Genomic DNA, 17,937 nt, shown 5'->3' on the forward strand with positions numbered 1-17,937 from the left:
TTCAAAAAACGGGACGAACACTTAATTACATATAAAAATGTCGCATCAAGCACCCAAATAGATTATTTCCTCATGAGACAAGAGGATCGGTTATGTTGTAAGGATTGTAAGGTGATACCAGGGGAGTGTTTGACTATTCAACATAGACTTTTGATACATGACGTCCAAGTAAGAAATTGGAAGAGAAAAAAATCACATAAAACAAAATCCAAAAATTAGGTGGTGGGATTTAAAAGGGGAGAAACAACTAATCTTCAAAGAAATATTGAGGGGTAGAAGGGAATGGAATGGAGAAGGAGAAGCAAACCAAATGTGGAGGGAAATTGCTACTGCCCTGAGAAGCACAACAAAGGTAGTCTTTGGAGAGACAAATGGTAGAGCCCCAAACCTTAAGGAGTCTTGGTGGTGAAATGAAGAGGTACAATTGAAAGTTAGAAATAGGAAAACTTGCTATAAGGCTTTATATCAGTGCAACAATGAAGAAATATAAAAAATTATAAAGAAGCGAAAAAGGTAGCAAAAAGAGCTGTTAGTGAAGCAAGGTCAAAAGCATATGAGAACCTATATAAACAACTTGATACAAAAGATGGAGAAAGGGATATATATAAATTAGCTAAAGCAAGAGAAAGAAAAACAAGGGATCTAAACCAAGTGAAAAGCTTAAAAGATGAAAACCAAAATGTATTAGTGAGGGAGCGATTAAGGAGAGATGGAATGAGTATTTCACAAAATTATTCAATGATGGTGGGGACACAAGAGTTAGATTGGGACATTTTAGTAACTCCGAAGGGAACGTGAGCTATACATTTTATCGACGCATAAGTTCAAATAAAATAAGGCAATCATTAAAAAAGATGAAAAATCACAAGGCGGTGGGACCAGATAATATATCAATAGAAGCATGGATATGCATGGGAGAAGAGGGCATCTTCTGGCTAATGAAATTATTTAACGTGATCCTTAAATCAAAAAAGATGCCAGATGAGTGGAGGAATAGTACTTTGGTTCCTATATACAAGAACAAATGAGATATTCAAAACTGTGAAAATTACAGAAAAATTAAGTTAATGAGCCATACCATGAAACTTTGGGAGAGAGTAATAGAGCAGAGGCTTAGAAAAGAAACAGATGTCTCGGAAAATCAGTTTGGTTTCATGCATGGTAGGTCAACAATGGAAGCTATATACCTACTGAGGCGCCTAATGGAAATGTATCAGGATCATTAGAAGGTGCATATGGTGTTTATAGATCTAGAAAAGGTCTATGATAGGGTCTCTAGAGAAGTATTATGGAGGGTTTTAGAGAAGAAAGGAGTCCGAATAGCCTATATACAAGCTCTTAAGGACATGTATTATAGTGCAGAGACAAAGGTCATGCGGATATGATACTGAACCGTTTAAAATTACAATAGGATTGCGTCAAGGTTCTGCACTAAGTCCATATTTATTTGCTTTAGTAATGGGTGAACTCACTAAACACATTCAGACAGAGGTGCCACGGTGTATGCTATTTGCAGATGATATAGTGTTGGTGGATAAAACAAAGGAGGGAGTGAACATTAAGTTTGAGTTGTGGAGAAACAATTTAGAATCTAAGGGATTTAAATTAAGTAGAAGGAAAACATAATATATGGAGTGTAAATTTAGTAGGAATGCAAGAGTGGAGGATGTTATAATAAAATTGGAAGACCAAATCTTACAAAGAAAAGACCATTTTCGATATTTGGGATCAGTGATTCAAAAAGATGGAGAAATTCACGAGGATGTCACGCATAGAATTAAGGCAAGTTGGCTAAAATGGGGGTGTTATGTGATGGTAAAATCTAATTAAAATTGAAAGAAAATTCTATAGGACAACTATAAGAACAATTTTGTTGTATGGCTCTGAATGTTGGACAGTCAAATACCAGCATGAGCAAAAGACGAGCGTAGTGGAGATGAGGATGTTAAAATGGATGTGTGGCCATACAAGAAAAGATAAAATTAGAAATAAGGTTATTTGTAATAAGGTAGGAGTAGTGCCAATCGAAAAGAAGATGAGAGAAATTAGACTAAGATAGTTTGGTCATGTGAGAATGAGATCGAGAGACGCCCCTGTGAGGAGAGTTGATGAAATGAAACAATTAGTAAAAAAAAAGGTAGAGATAGACCCAAGAAGACTTTGAGAGAGACATTAAAGTTTGATATGAAGTGTATGGACCTAAATGAAGATATGACAAAAGACAGAAATATATAGAAGTCTAGAATTCATGTAGCCGACCCCACATAGTGGGATAAAGACTGGATATGTTGTTATTGTTGTTGTTGTTGTATCTAGTACTTATTCTATATTGGTTATTTCTTACACTAGAGACTGGATAGGTGACTATCTTTAATCTGATATAGATATCTGTCCTTTGAGAAAGATGGTTTTTTTGCACGTGTTAGGCAAATGACATATTTCCATTCTTCCTTTCTCATTGCTTAAGGATGGAGTCTTTTCTATTTCCTCAGTCCGTTTTTTGCTTTGTAGATGGTCACTCATAGTGCTTAGCTTTATTGGTTTCCTTGTATAGGGTTTGCTCACTCTTGGGTAGTCTTCTTATACATATTTATTTATTAAAAATAAGATTCTACTTTTGTGCCCTCTCTTTCACTTTCAATACAAAAATACAAAAAAAAAGCCATTGAATTTGTTTCCTTTGCTTCTGCTCTAGATATTTATTTATATCCCCTTTTTATGTTTCTGATAGCATGGTTTTACAAGATCTCCTAAAGAGGGTTTTGTCAAGAAAGGCTCAATATGGAGGCCCCTGGTTTGCCATGAGAGATAACTTGTTCTTAATTTATGGAGAAGCTCTTTCATCTAACTGCACGCATCTTGTTCAAATGATTCAGGTTGGTTTGTCATCCATTTTCTGTCAAGTGATCTGGGTTGTAGATTTATTGGTTAAGAATTATAGATCCTTTCAGACGTTCAATTTCTGCTTCATTTTTTAGTAAGATATTTGGATGAATGGACCTGTTTGCATCTTTTTTGATGCATGTATATACTTTTTTATGCTGTGATTTGATTTTTTAGGACCTCATTATGGTATTTCTCTATCCATGCTAAGTACAAGATCTGCAAGCCTGTTCATATTCTTGATTATCAGTTATCATATCTGGCTGGAGTATTTCTTAGTTGATGCATGTAAATGCTAATGTTTTGTAGTTTTGCCTAGTTGATGCTACTACTATTAATGCTACTTTGTGTGAAGAAACATTTAGTTGAGATGAAAGAATATTAAAGGGAACAGGTATTAAAGGGAACAGGAGTGATTTCCTGAAAACTGAAAATGAGGAGAGATCACATGGAAGAATGACCAAGGTACCGATGGTCAACCTTACCATTGTCCTTGGGCTAAATAATTTGCTTTAATTTTTTTTTGATCTTGAGATAAAATAGCCATGTCTGATGTTAGACCAACTAATGCACTTGTATGGAGTGATTTGGTCCATGTTTATGTGGTCAACGAAATGGAGAAGGTTTAGGGAGCATGGGTTGAAGCAATTAGAAATTACATGATTGCCTTAATTACAGATGTGGCTTCTGTGAGAAAACAATTATGAGAGAAAAACCTAAGAGATTAGTCTCTTAGCGTGTTATTTATAATAGGCACAATGGGCCTAATAACCTACGGGCTTAGCCTATGGACTTAGCCTAATTACACATAGTTATAACAAATAAATAAATAAATATGCAATATATCTAATTATACTAATAATTCTAATACTCCCCCTCAAGCTGGAGCATAGATATCATATGCACCAAGCTTGTTACATATATATTCTATTTGAGGACCGTTTAGAGACTTGGTGAAGACATCGGCAATTTGATCACTAGAGTTAACAATCTCTGTAACAATAACACATTCAATCAGCTTTTCTCTAATAAAGTGACAGTCGATTTCAATATGCTTAGTCCGCTCATGGAACACTGGATTGGAAGCAATATGCAAGGCAGCCTGATTATCACAAACAAGCTTCATAGGAGACACTTCACAAAACTTGAGTTCCTCCAGGAGTTGCTTAAGCCAGATGAGCTCACAAGTTGCATTAGCCGTAGCCTGATACTCTGCCTCTGCACTGGATCTAGCTACTACATTTTGTTTCTTACTTTTCCAAGAAATCAGATTTCCTCCCACAAGAACACAATATCCAGAGGTCTACCGACGATCAGAAGGAGAGCCGGCCCAATCTGCATCTGCATAACAACAAATATATGTGTGCCCCTTATCCTCATAGAGTAGCCCTTTACCCGGTGCTTGTTTGATATATCTCAGAATCCGGATAACAGCATCCCAGTGAGAATCACATAGAGAATTGAGAAACTGACTCACCACACTCACAGCAAAAGCAATGTCGGGACGAGTGACTGTGAGATAGTTCAGTTTGCCTACCAATCTTCTATACCTTCCAGGATCTGAGTAAGACTCCCCCCGTCTCGGCAAGAGTTTGACATTTGGGTCCATTGGGGTGTCAATCGGTTTGTAGTTCACCATACCAGTTTCTTCTAAGATGTCAAGTGCATACTTCCTCTGAGAGATTGAGATCCCATCTCTTGATTGAGCAACTTCAATACCCAAGAAATACCGGAGTTTGCCTAGATCTTTAGTTTGAAAGTGCTGATGGAGATGTTCTTTCAGATTTTGTATACCAATCTGATCGTTTCCTGTGATAACAATTCATCTACATAAACAACGAGGTAGATACATAAAGAAGAAGAATATCAATAGAAAACTGAATGATCAGCTTTACTTCGAGTGAGACCAAAGGCTTGAACCACAGTGCTGAACCTGCCGAACCACACTCGTGGAGATTGTTTTAGGCCATATAGAGACTTCTTGAGTTTGCAGACTACATTGGACTCTCCCTGAGCAACAAAACCAGGTAGTTGCTCCATATAAACCTCTTCTTGCAAATCACCATGAAGAAATGCATTCTTAATGTCCAATTGATAGAGCGGCCAATGACGCGTGACAGCCATAGAGAGAAATAGGCGAACAGAGGCCATTTTAGCAACTGGAGAGAAGGTATCACTGTAATCCAACCCATAGATCTGTGTAAAGCCTTTGGCAACCAAGCGGGCTTTAAGATGTTCCACCTGTCCGTCGGGGCCCACTTTAGGGGTGAACACCCACCGACAACCAACGAGAGTCTTTCCTGGTGGCAAAGGCACTAAATCCCAAGTGCCAGTAGAATGCAAAGCACCCATCTCATCTAACATAGCCTGACGCCAACTAGGATGGGACATGGCTTCACTTGTTGTTTTAGGAATAGAAACAGAAGAAAGGCTCGAAACAAAAGCACTATAAGTAGGTGACAAACGGTCATAACACAAAAAATTATAAAGAGGATGTGGATTGCGAGTAGACCGTGTACCTTTGCGGAGTGCAATAGGAAGGTTGTCGGGCTGAGGATCCATGGTAGGAGTGACCACTAACGGAGAGAGTGAGTTAGGAGAGTCGCAGTCAAGAGGAATGTCGGTGCCAGGAGCAGGATGAGGACGACGGTGATAAGTAAGAAGTGGAGGAGTCGGGGAGTGTGGCCTGGAAGATGGAAGTGAAGGGTTCACCGAGGAGGAGACAGACGGATCTGATAAGGGCAACGGAAGAGAAGGAAGAGGCAATACCTGGTCAAGGCGCTGTGAATCGGGCTGAACAACCGAGAAGAAGGATTGTTGTTCAAAGAATGTGATATCAGCAGACATAAGATAGCGGTTCAACTTAGGAGAGTAACACTTATAGCCTTTCTGCAATCAGGAGTAACCGAGGAAAATACACTTGAGGGATTTGGCAGCAAGTTTATCATGTTCCGGTGAAAAGGAATGCACAAAATAGATACATCCAAATACACGAAGGAGAACAGAATAAAGGGGTTGGGAGGGGAACAAAAGAGAGCGAGGGATGTTGTCCTTTAACACTGAAGATGGCATGCGATTGATCAGATAACACGCAATAAGAATAGCATCTCCCCAGAATTTCGTGGGAAGATTGGCATGTAAAAGTAGTGTTCGTGCAGTTTCAATGAGATGGCGATTTTTACGCTCGGCAACACCATTTTGTTGAGGTGTATAAGGACAAGAAGATTGATGCAGAATGCCACAAGTAGTCATAAAAGTAGTAAATTGAGAAGAAAAGTACTCAGGGGCATTATCACTACGTAAAGTACGTATAGAAACTCTAAACTGTGTTTTTTTTTTCAGTAGTGAATGTCTGAAAGATAGAAAACAACTCAAACCGACTCTTCATGAAAAACAACCAAGTGCAGCGAGAAAAGTCATCAATGAAAGTAACAAAATATGAGAAACCAAGAGTAGTAGTGACATGACTGGGCCCCCATACATCAGAGTGCACAAGAGAAAAGGGAGCCTCAGCCCTATTATTGACACGACTGGAAAAAGAACTACGTGCATGTTTACCACGCTGACATGACTCACAATAAAAAATAGACAACGATGACAAACTAGGAACTAATTTATTCAATTTGGAGAGGCTAGGATGACCAAGACAAGAGTGGAGAGATCTGGGGAAGCAGCACTTGTGCAAGCCATTGGCACAGCAAGATAATAGTGACCCTGTGACTCACGCCTGACGCCAATCGTCCGTCCCGTACCCTAGTCTTGTACACAAACAGAGGTAGGAGTGAAAGTGACTGAGCAATTAAGGGTTTTAGTAAGCTGGCTAACTGAAATCAAATTGAAAGGACTGCCAGGGACATATAAAACATAATTTAAAGATAAAGATGAAGTAGGCATGGTTTGGCCTATCCCTTTAACTGCAATTTTGGTGCCATCAGCCAGGTAACTGTAGGCAAGGTATCAGAATAAGTAAGTGAAGAGAAAAGAAGTTCATTACCACACATATGATCAGTGGCGTTAGAATCTATAATCCAAGGACTAAGAGATGGGCTTTTGGCAATGCAAGCAACGGGATTACCAGGATGAGACTGTTGGGTGGTCTGAAACTTCAAAAAAACATCATACTTAGCTGCAGACATAGGTATCAACTGTGAACCCGGTGCAGATTGGGTAGAACTAGGATCACTCTGGAATGCATGAGCAGCACTGGGAGATGATGTAGGCGGAGTAGCGGGCCGACTATGTTTTTTCCAACACCTGTCCTCAAGATGACCCAGTTTCTTACAGAAGGTACACTGTGGACGTGTCGATTATTATTACGGCCTCTATTTCTTGCTGAGGGAGAAGCCTAAGATACAAGGGCTGAAGATTGGGCTGGAGGAACAACATGAGAGGAAGAGGACATACCATGTGCACTGGTCATGTTCAGCAACCTTTTAAAAGAGTCCTTCATGGTAGGATTAGTGGAGCTGGTCAAGATTTGATGTCTGATGGCGTCAAACTTTGGGTTTAGACCGGAAAGAGCAATAACCATAAAAAACTTCTCTCTTTGAGCAACCTATTTGGTCTTGGTCATAGTAATGGGAATAAGAGCATCAAATTCTTGCATGAGAGCCCGAACCTGTCCCAAATAAGATTTCATAGACGACTCTTGCTTCAAATTCTTGATATTAGAGACCACAGTGTACAAACGCTGGATGTCATTCGTATAACATTCTTTAGCTTCTGCCACACATCAACACAAGTTTCAAATGGCCGAAAGAGCTGCATGATGGATGGATCAATGGACTGCCATAGGGGACTGCATAATTGGGCATCAACTTGTTCCCGTCTAGCCTGATTGGCTTCCGGCACACTTTCAGCCTTTGTGGTAAGATGATCGACTTGGCCTTGCCCTTTGAACCACATTTTGACAGAGGCTGCCCATAAGAGATAATTGGCAGACCCTATCAACTTAACCGTGGTGATATTCGCTGTTCCGAAATTGGAGACAATAAAGGACTGAGAGGCAGCAGGAGTAACAGGTGTAGTTGCGGGAGTAACACCAACAGAAATTGCGTCACTGAGGTTAGACATAGCAAGGATTTGACATTGGGAATAGGCCTAGGGAAGTGAGGCGAGCTGATCTGGAGAAGCCGGAGGAAAACGAACGGCGGATGCGCCGTCACGCGCCGGCGCGTGGGGGCGGATGGCTGTGCGTGGTGGCCCGTGGGAGTTCCGGCGGCAACTCGGCCTGAAGGCGGCGAACCCTAGGGTGGGGTTGGTTCCAGCAAACGACAGCCGGAAAGTGATGTTCCGGCGTGAACAGTGATGGTGAAGGGAAACTAGGGTTTTTTTTCCCTGCGTGAACAATGACAGTGAAGAAGAAAACTAGGGTTTTTAGGCGTTGGAAAAAGCTACACAGCGGTGACTTGGGTTTTTCTCACCGGTGGCTCTGATACCATGTGAGAAAACAATTATGAGAGAAAAACCTAAGAGATTAGTCTCTTAGTGTGTTATTTATAATAGGCACAATGGGCCTAATAATCTACGGGCTTAGCCTATGGACTTAGCCTAATTACACATAGTTATAACAAATAAATAAATAAATATGCAATATATCTAATTATACTAATAATTCTAATAGCTTCCAATAGAGAAAAGGGGACGAAATGGATCTATGTAGGCAGATGTCTAAGTAATTGGGAAAGAGGCATGTTTAATTGATTATGATACAGAATTCTCTCAAGTGACCTACTCCTTCATTCAGGCCTTGAAGCCATATTGTGGGTAATGCAATTAATTTGAAGGCAAAAGGTTAGAAACAGTGAGAGAGCTCTTCAATATCTAGAGTTTAAAGGAGTGTTTTAGTTGAATTGGCTTGGTTTTCAAGATGATAAGGTTGATGGATTATTTAAAGATGATGGTTTTAATGGTGATAAGGTTGACGTTAACTTAGGAGTGCATGTGTGTAATCTCTATGGCATTCACATAAAGGTGGAAGTTTGATGTGGAATGTGTGATGCCCTTATCTCGTTCTCAGGTTTCACTGCATTTTCTTCCTTACTTTGTGTGGTTTAGCATGGTAGTGGCTTCCCATGGCCCTTGGCCAACCTGCCACATGTGGCTCTTGACACTCTTCCTCAGCCTGTGTCAACTTTTCTTGCTTTCTCCTCATTTAGCCCCTTGGGTGGCCTGTAGGTTCCCCACAGTTGACTTTCCTTCAGTCGGTAGGTAGTTCACATCTGTCCCACAATCAATTGTTATTTTTGACTATCGATCCTTCAGGTGATAGTTGACTTTTCCGTTGATTGTCCTTTCTATAGCTGTGGTCCTTTGGTCTCTATTAAGGATTTTTAATTCATTAGTCAACTGTCCCTTCCCAGAGTTGACGTTTTAGGCCCTTTGTATCTCTACAATTGAGTCTATAATGAACTGTTCAACCAAAGATCCTTCATTGTCCTCTGTCAATTGAGGTTGTAGTCGACACCCAATAACTGTCAGTACCCCTTATGCCATTTTCAAAGGATAACATCCACATTTATTGAAGATTGAACACAATCCATACTAGACCTTCAGTTCATATCATGTCTATAGATAAACATATGTCATTTTGGGCAGAATTTTCAGGATTAGGAATTGCTTTCTCTCTCCGCTTTCTTTGGGTTGTTTAATGAGGCTTTCTGTGTCCTGCCAGCTTGAGGGTAGTTAATTTAGCAGCATTCTGCGGGCAGTTCTTTCTATGTGAGTTATTTGTATGATGTCCTCCATCACTGCAAGTTTTTTTTCCGCTAGAGGGGGCCTTTTTTTGCCTGCATGCTTGCTCACTCACCTGCTCTTGAAGCTATCTTTATAATTGTTAACTTGAGGAGAAGAGTTTGATTTTGTGCTTTACATGTAATGGTATTGGGAGTCCTTGGACAATTTGTGCCAGTGGAAGGTTTGGTCCTTGTTCCATTTGGGAATGTGGCATTTGTGGAGGCATAGGAACAGTTGAGATGGAAGATTCCATTCATTTTTCTGAGGGCTCTGTGCTTCTCCTTTAATTTTTTTTTTTTTTTTCTCGGGGTGGGTGGGGGGGAAGCTCTTCTGGCTTGGTTCCTTTTTCTTCTTTTGCTCTTTTTCTGTTGGGCTATAATCAAGGAGTAGTGTTTTATGGTTAAGGGAATAATGCCATCTGTTCATCAGTAAGTAATACCTCTAGTCTGAAGTCTGCACATCATATTGATCATGATGTAGTGGTGTTTCTAATGGAAAATGCTATTTGTACAGAATGCTTACAGGGATGATATATCGTAATATATCGCCATATTTTGACATCAAAATATCGCGATATTTTGATCCCTGTTCATCCCCTTCTCCCTCCCCTCTTCCCTCGCTGCTGCAACCTTACCTGCCGCCGTTCTTCGCCTCCGCCTCGCCGTTGCAACCTCCGCCGCCTCGCTCCGTCACCTCTGCCGCCTCATCGTGTCGCCTCGGCCGCTGCCGCCGCGCCTCGCCGCTGGGGACGACGGTGTGAGAGGGAGAGCGAGAGAGAGACAGAGGGAGAGAGAGATGCTGCATTTGGGTCATTAATTGCAGGGGCAAAATGGATATTTTGATTGCCCTGTAAATCCTTCTGTAAGATTTGTTCTGTACAAATAGCACGACCCGTTTCTAATAGTTCAATTGTTAATAGCATATAATTTTCTATAATCTTTATGGTTTATAATCAAGGAGTGGATGAAATGCAGAAAGTTTTTGTAGCCAATGAGGGAGAATGCTTAGACATAATATAAGATATAATAGCCTTTTAGAGGATATGACCTTGAATAGAGATGGCTAGAAGTCTGGAATTCATGTAGCCAACCCCATGTAGTGGGATTAAGTCTATGATTGTTGTTGTTGTTTTTTTTTTTTTTGAAGGAACTGGCATATTCTGTTCATGTACACAGAAGCCTTGTTTGTTGTGGTAAATTTGTCTGTGGTCATGTCATGTAAAGCATGTATAGTTTTGTCATATCAGTTGGATATCCCATGGTCATGTGTTAGTTGTATGAAGTGAATCATATTTTGCAGGAAATTAATGATAATTTGCTTTCTGAGGAGACTGCAATGTTCAAAGCCATAGATGACAACCAGATTCCACCTCCTCTTAAGCATCTTCAGACTTTTATTGCCAACTTGAAATCTGACATAAACCAAGATGAAAGAGATTCATCCTTGAGAATGGCAGCACGTTCTTGCATGAGAGACATGTACCATTATGCTCGAGTTTCTGGATTGCATGTGCTGGAATGTGTCATGGACACTGCCCTTTCTGCAGTCAAAAGGGAGCAGCTTCAAGAGGCTAGCATTGTAATGTTCTGTTTTTTGAGTGAAAAATTACAGAAAACAAAATGATTTATTTGTTGTTGATCTGCTTTTCATTTCAATAATTTTATGCTTCGGTCTATGATGTAGGTCCTTTCATTGTTCCCTCGGCTTCAACCACTGGTAGCTGCCATGGGTTGGGATCTATTATCTGGCAAAACAAATGCACGGAGGAAACTGATGCAACTTTTGTGGACAAGTAAATCACAAGTTTTACAGCTGGAAGAGTCTTCTCTGTATGGTAATCAGTCAGATGAGGTAATTATTGTTATCTCCAAAACCTTCTTTGAGTAATTGTTTTCCGGTGTTTATACTTGCAATGGGTGGGGAGCCTCCTAGTGAAGTTGATTTATATTTGTTTGTTCAATCTCTTCATAAGTCATCCTTATATCATTTTCTTGGAGATCAATTACTTATTTTGTTTTATTTACTTGATAAGCATAAGAAGGGGCCTGACCCTTGTAGATGCAGGGTAAATGAATATAACAGATGTAAGAAAAAAGGATTAGATTGTTTCACCCAATTACTCCAAAACTCATTGAAAGGAAGAGAAGAAGAAAACATGTAACAATTAGGAAAATAATGATTTTAAGCAATCTTCAGCTTGGACATTGTGGATTCTTGGTTAAAACATCTGTGGACCTATGATTTGATGCTACTTATTTATGGAGGCATGCTGGGAAATTGAGGATCTTGAGATGCAAAAAGTAAAGAATATTATTATTATTATTTGTATCCAAATAGCTGCTTAATCCACATAGTGGGATAAAGGCTTGATATGTTACTGTTTTATCCAAATAGCCAAACCGAAGAATTCACAATTGTGGATAAATATTCAGTTGTCTATTAGTTCAGCAAGTAGAGGCAGTTTCTTCCATGTCCTGATCTACACTCATATTTTGAGTGTTGAGAAAATGGAGGTTTGAGGAGTTTATGGTTGTAAAATACTGGCCTTCTGGTTTTGCCTGAGGTCCACTTGTATGTGGATTGCATCCACTGGATGTGCTTCTAACACAAATCTTTGTTACTTGTTGAAGAAAAAAGATGTTCTTTATTAATTTTGTTGATAAAGAAGTAATGCTTCAGATTGCTAGAATGAAAGGCTCTGTACTTGTTGTGTACACATTATTCCCCCTCACTTTCCATATTTACTAAAAAAACAAAAAATCACATATCAATTGATAGAATTGCATCTATCTCCGAAATGTTCAAAGAAAAAGAATGTATTAGGAGCTCCTCAAGCCAACCAGAGAGGAAAGGAAGCTCATTTTCTTCCTTTTTTGTTAGAGCTGCTGATGTTCTTATGGTTGATTCGTCTCTAGTTTGATGTTGGTATTTGCTTTATTTTTGCTGTTAGTCTGGCTTTATTTTGTTCAGGCCAAATCCTTTTTCTGTTGTTCCTTTTTTTTATCTTCTCTCTATTTGCTTATATTTTTTCTTTTTGTCTGGGCCAAAAAAAAAAAAAAAAAAAGAGCTACATAACTAAAAGAGCAATTATGTACATGTTGACAACAGTGCTGACATGCATATAGGCACTGATAATTTGTATTTGTATAGATATTTTTAATAGGGGGTTATATCAGGAAGAATCAAGGAGAGGCATATAAATGTGGTTTACAATTACAAAAATGAAATAAAAATGTCTTTACCTGAATATTTAAATGTTGTTAGGATAGACTTGTTCCAGCTGAAGGTGATAATGGTAAATAGTATGTAGAGTAGCTCCAACTTCCAACTGATTGCTATGATAAGGATTAGTTTTCATAATAACATCTAATATTGCATGGAGATAAAATTTTATTTTGAAACAAAGTGATAGACTGTAATATGTGAAAGCCATGAGGTCAAATGCAAAAAAGGATGAGACAATAGAATGGTGGCGTGGCGGTAAATGACACTTTTTATGCATTTTCATCAATCCATAAGCAATATCTATATATTGGCACCTTGATCCATAGAGCCATACATCTCAGTGGTAATGAATCAAGAGAGAAATGATTAGAATGACCTATTGCGGAACAAACGAAAGCAAATGAAAGATCAAAGATAAATAATGGATTTATTACTCTGCTGATGTACTGACATTGGCACATGGACATGGATTTTTTTGGGGCAGGAATTCCTTGAAGAAGTTCTGAGGGCATTTTTGCATTTTTATACCTATCTGAAATGGCTATTTTCTACTCTGGTGTTCTGTTATCTGTTTTTCCATTATTGCTACATAATATCTGGTCCTTAGTCTGCTTGTGATTTAACTTTTACTTTCTTTTGGCAGGCGTCGTGTGTCGAACATCTTTGTGATTCTTTATGTTACCAGCTTGATCTTGCTTCATTTGTTGCTTGTGTCAATTCTGGTCAATCTTGGAGTTTGAAGACCTCATTACTGTTGTCTCGGAAAGAACAAATAGGATACATTAATGAATATGCCCATTTGGATCCTTTTGTTGAGAACTTTGTGCTCGAAAGATTATCTGTTCAGAGTGCCCTTCGGGTAAGATTCTGTTTGTTTTCATTGTGAAGCTGTTTTGGTATATAAGACTCTCTGTCTCAAAATTCTGATATAAGTTGCTTTTACAATTCAGCATAGAAATTTTTTAAGTAGATTTCTAAAAGTGTCATGGTAATTTTTTGTGCAATTAGTGATTTGTTTTCTTTCTTTTCTCTTTATGGATTCTTTATTATTTCTATGATGGTTTTTTCCCTAATTGTTTTCTTGTTGCATTTTGGTTTGCAATTCTAGTACCCTGTTTGCTTTTCTTGTCATCAATCTATTCTATCTGGGTTCTGTTTTCATTTCCATGGGTTTTGGAAACAGGAAATTTCAGAAGCATATTATTTTCATTTGCATGTAGAAACTGTTTTGGTAATTCTTAAACAACTCTTTCTTGGTTACTAGAGAAATTAAATAATTTCTTTCAAAAGCAGCAATTCCACGAACTGTTTCCTAGATACATTGTTTGAGTTGTTTCTAAAATGGAAGAACAAATAAATTTCTTATGGTAACTGAACACATCCTGAGAAGATATAAAGGTCAAAAGAAAATCCTCGAGTTGTTTCTGAAATGAAAAAAAAATTAAGAACCTTAACCACACGCATCATTAAAAAATGAAAATCATGTAGATCTGTTCTTTTGTTAGCAACCAAATTCTCATGTAATAAATGAGGGGGGAAAGAAGGAATGCATAAATGGAGATAAACTACTAGTTTGAGAGCCTGTAAATTTGTTTTTTCTTTGGCAGCCTATCTTTTCTTATGGTGCATGCAACTCTTTGGAGTTTCCTTTTCTTGAGAATTTCTTATTTTGCTTACAAGCTTGCCTTTTAATTCTAGATTCTTTGAATATTTTCTCTAAACTTAGGACTGATTATGATTTCATGTTCAATAACAAAAGTTACTGATCATTTTTGCACTGCCCATTTTGTTCTCAATGGAATTTTCTGCATTGGGTTCTATTTCATTCCTTCTTTCTGCATTTACTTCATGCTTATATTCATTTGCCTTCTGAGAAAGGAACTTTCAGTTTGTCAATATAAATACGACTACTTGGGGTTCGGTGAACAAAATAGTATGATTGACATGGAGTCATGGACATTAACATCTCCTTACCTTAATTCACTGAGCCATCCCTATGTCAGCTTATGTTCTCATGGATGTTTTGCTAAAGTTGATAAAATTGATGGAGATCATCTATGCAGAGATGTTATGGTACTTCACAGTGTTCTAATTATGAGGAGAAACAAAGTTATAGTTATAACAATGGTGCTTGGGGTGTCAAGAGCATGGAACAAAAATATTCTTTCTTTTCATTAGAACATCCAAAATGTTTCCATTTCCTAGGTGACTGACACAAAATCATAGTGGAAAACCTAAATTTCGATACTTCCACAGAACAATAATGGAACTTGCTGAAACTGCTGAAGTTCTACTAAACATTTCTGGAACTGTGTCTTGACAGTCACTGACGATATCTGACAACATTTTTTCTATTGCTTAAATTTAGCATTTTTGTGTCTCTTGTTTCTTAATAGAAAAAGGCTAAATTGGCCCCTCAACTTTTCAATTTTGGTCAGTTTAGCCCCTGAACTTTGGTTTTAGCTCAAATTCACGCTTGAACTTTTCCAAATGGTTCGTTTTTCCCCTAAAATGCTAGTTTTTGGTTCACTTGCCCCTGAAACTATAGTCTTTTGGCTCAAAATCACCCCTGAATTAAACCATTTGAAAAGTTCAGGGGTTAAACTGACCAAAATCAAAAAGTTCAGGGGTTAAACTGACCAAAATCAAAAAGTTCAGGGGCCAAATTGATCTTTTTTCCTTTCTTAGTTAATTGTTTTAATTTTTTTTTTCGTGAGTACCTAATATTCACTAACTTATCTTGAACTTTATCTTTGTTCTTGTTTTAAAAAAAAAAAGCTACAAGATATTTACTCAAGGATCTCCTGAATGTAGAATAATTTGAGCTTTGTTTGCTACTAATATCATAACTATTACTACTTTGATAATTTTTTTTATATATATATATTTTTATTGATACCTACTCATTTTTTGTTCTTGATGCAATTGAGTTGTTTAATAGTGCTCATTATTTTGTATCCCATTATTTTCAAATTGGTTACTTGTGCCCTTATGGAAAAAGATGCATAGACTTAAAAAAAAGTTCACTTATTTAACTATTGAGTTTGTTTGAATATTTACATGGTTTTTTGTTTTTTGTTTTCTATACTTTTATGTTGACAATATTTTCTGTCATTTCCCTTGTGTTACTGAAGCTTTTGCAAAACGTTTCTGTTTTTGAGATAATCAAAACAAGACTTTGAATGATACTTTGATCCAAATTCAAGAGATACAAATGATAATATTCTTGTTAGGTGAAGGTATTTGAAAAAAACATATCTTCTGTGGTAGATATCTCCTTGCACCAGTAAATATTTCACTAACCCATATAACATTTATCATTATCCCATAATGTGAAATGGTCATTGATATTGACGAGATCACAACATATTAGCTAATGGTCTATTGGCAACAGTTCTTGGTACCGAATGTAATGATTGCCCCAATTTTTAAGAACAACCAGAAATAGGTTGTTGTAGAGGGAAAACTCGACAACAAAATGAGAAAAAGAAAGAAAAGAACTAACAAGCTACAACCTTGTTAGAAATTGGAAGTATTAGAAAACTGAGGTTATTGGTTTTAATTTAATCTCCAAAGTAGAATAATGTTAAAGATGTTGAATGTAGTTTCCTAAGTTCTTGTGTTTAGCTAAACAAGGAAGGAAAAAATCCAAGAAAATGAAGAATCAACCACTGGAGGATGCTACTGTAAAATTTTGCGGAATCTCTTGCTTATGCTGACTCAATATTCATACATCCAGTAACTCCTGCTTCCTTTTATGTTTTTGAAGAACTTGATATGCTCTAGAAATTGAAGAATTTTAGTTTAACATGACATTTAGTCAAATTTAGCCCTTGTATCTTTTGTAGGTTTTGTTTGATGTAGTTCCGGACATAAAATTTCAAGATGCAATTGAACTGATCAGCATGCAACCAATTACTTCGACTGTTGCAGCGTGGAAGAGGTGCAATGCAATTTACCTGTTTCTCATTTGTTTGTCATATTATTACAATTACTTTTGTGGAAGCATGGTGTCACTTACCAAAAGAGAATTAACAAAAAAAAGAAAGAGAATGTTTAGCAATTAGTGGTTTGCTTTGTTGCTTATATTGATTTGAAGATACACTGGTTTAGCCATTACTATTTGTCAAAAGTAGCCGGAAAAAACCAATCACATTCCTCATTGTAGGGTTACAAGATTATATACAGTTGGTCAATGAGAACAAACTAATCTTAATCTTCTATAATAGGCAGTTTCCTAATCAGCTCTTACTGAAATTAAGAAAGATTTACAACCTAGAATACAGCTGGAATGATACAGTCAAGATAGAATCTTCTAGGAGAAAGAAATAGAATGGAAATATGGGAACATAAATCAAGCATATAAATCCCTGAATATGGATGGGAATCTTAGTATTTTCTAACACTCCCCCTCAAGATTGTGAGTGAATGTCTTGCATTCCAATCTTGCTCAATATCTTTGACACACAGGGCTAGGCAGATCTTTTGTAAGAATATTTGCAAGTTGAACACTGGTGGATACAAAGGGTGTGCAAATTAGGCCTCTATCTAGCTTCTCCTTTATGAAATATCTATCCATTTCAACATACTTTATCCGGTCATGTTGTACCGGATTATGAGCAATGCTAATAGCAGATTTATTGTCACAGTAGAGCCTCATAGGTGCTATCCACTTGATCCTTAGGTCTTCCAAGAGTATTTTGATCCAAAGTAATTCGCATGTCCCCAGAGCCATTGATCTGAACTTTGCTTCAGCACTTGACCGGGTTACTACACTTTGTTTCTTACTCCTTTAAGTCACAAGTTTACCTCCTAGAAATGTGCAATACCCTGATGTTGATCTTCTATCAACCATTGACCTTACATAGTCAACATCAGTATAGGCTTCAAGAGACAACTCTTCCCCTCTTGAACAATATACCTTTACTAGGTGTCCCCTTTAAATAATGTAGGATCCTATACATTGCTTTTAGATGAGTTTCCTTAGGACTATGCATAAATTGACTAATTACACTCACTGCATAAGCAATGTTCGGCCGTGTATGTGAGAGATAAATAAACCTTCCCATTAACCTTTGATAGGAACCTTTATCC

The 17,937-nt window shown here is 37.7% G+C and overlaps 1 protein-coding gene across 1 annotated transcript in view; it reads left to right on the forward strand.

The window, feature by feature from the left end:
• LOC127813651 (uncharacterized) overlaps window positions 1-17,937 on the forward strand; it is a 121,112-nt gene that overhangs the window by 5,814 nt on the left and 97,361 nt on the right. The window contains exons 2-6 of the mRNA XM_052354734.1: window positions 2,732-2,876; window positions 10,918-11,196; window positions 11,302-11,469; window positions 13,487-13,702; window positions 16,692-16,786. Of these exons, the coding sequence (XP_052210694.1) occupies window positions 2,732-2,876; window positions 10,918-11,196; window positions 11,302-11,469; window positions 13,487-13,702; window positions 16,692-16,786 (903 nt within the window). The remainder of the gene's footprint in view (window positions 1-2,731; window positions 2,877-10,917; window positions 11,197-11,301; window positions 11,470-13,486; window positions 13,703-16,691; window positions 16,787-17,937) is intronic.

Source organism: Diospyros lotus, chromosome 11, assembly GCF_014633365.1.
Source record: "Diospyros lotus cultivar Yz01 chromosome 11, ASM1463336v1, whole genome shotgun sequence".
Taxonomy (NCBI): domain Eukaryota; kingdom Viridiplantae; phylum Streptophyta; class Magnoliopsida; order Ericales; family Ebenaceae; genus Diospyros; species Diospyros lotus.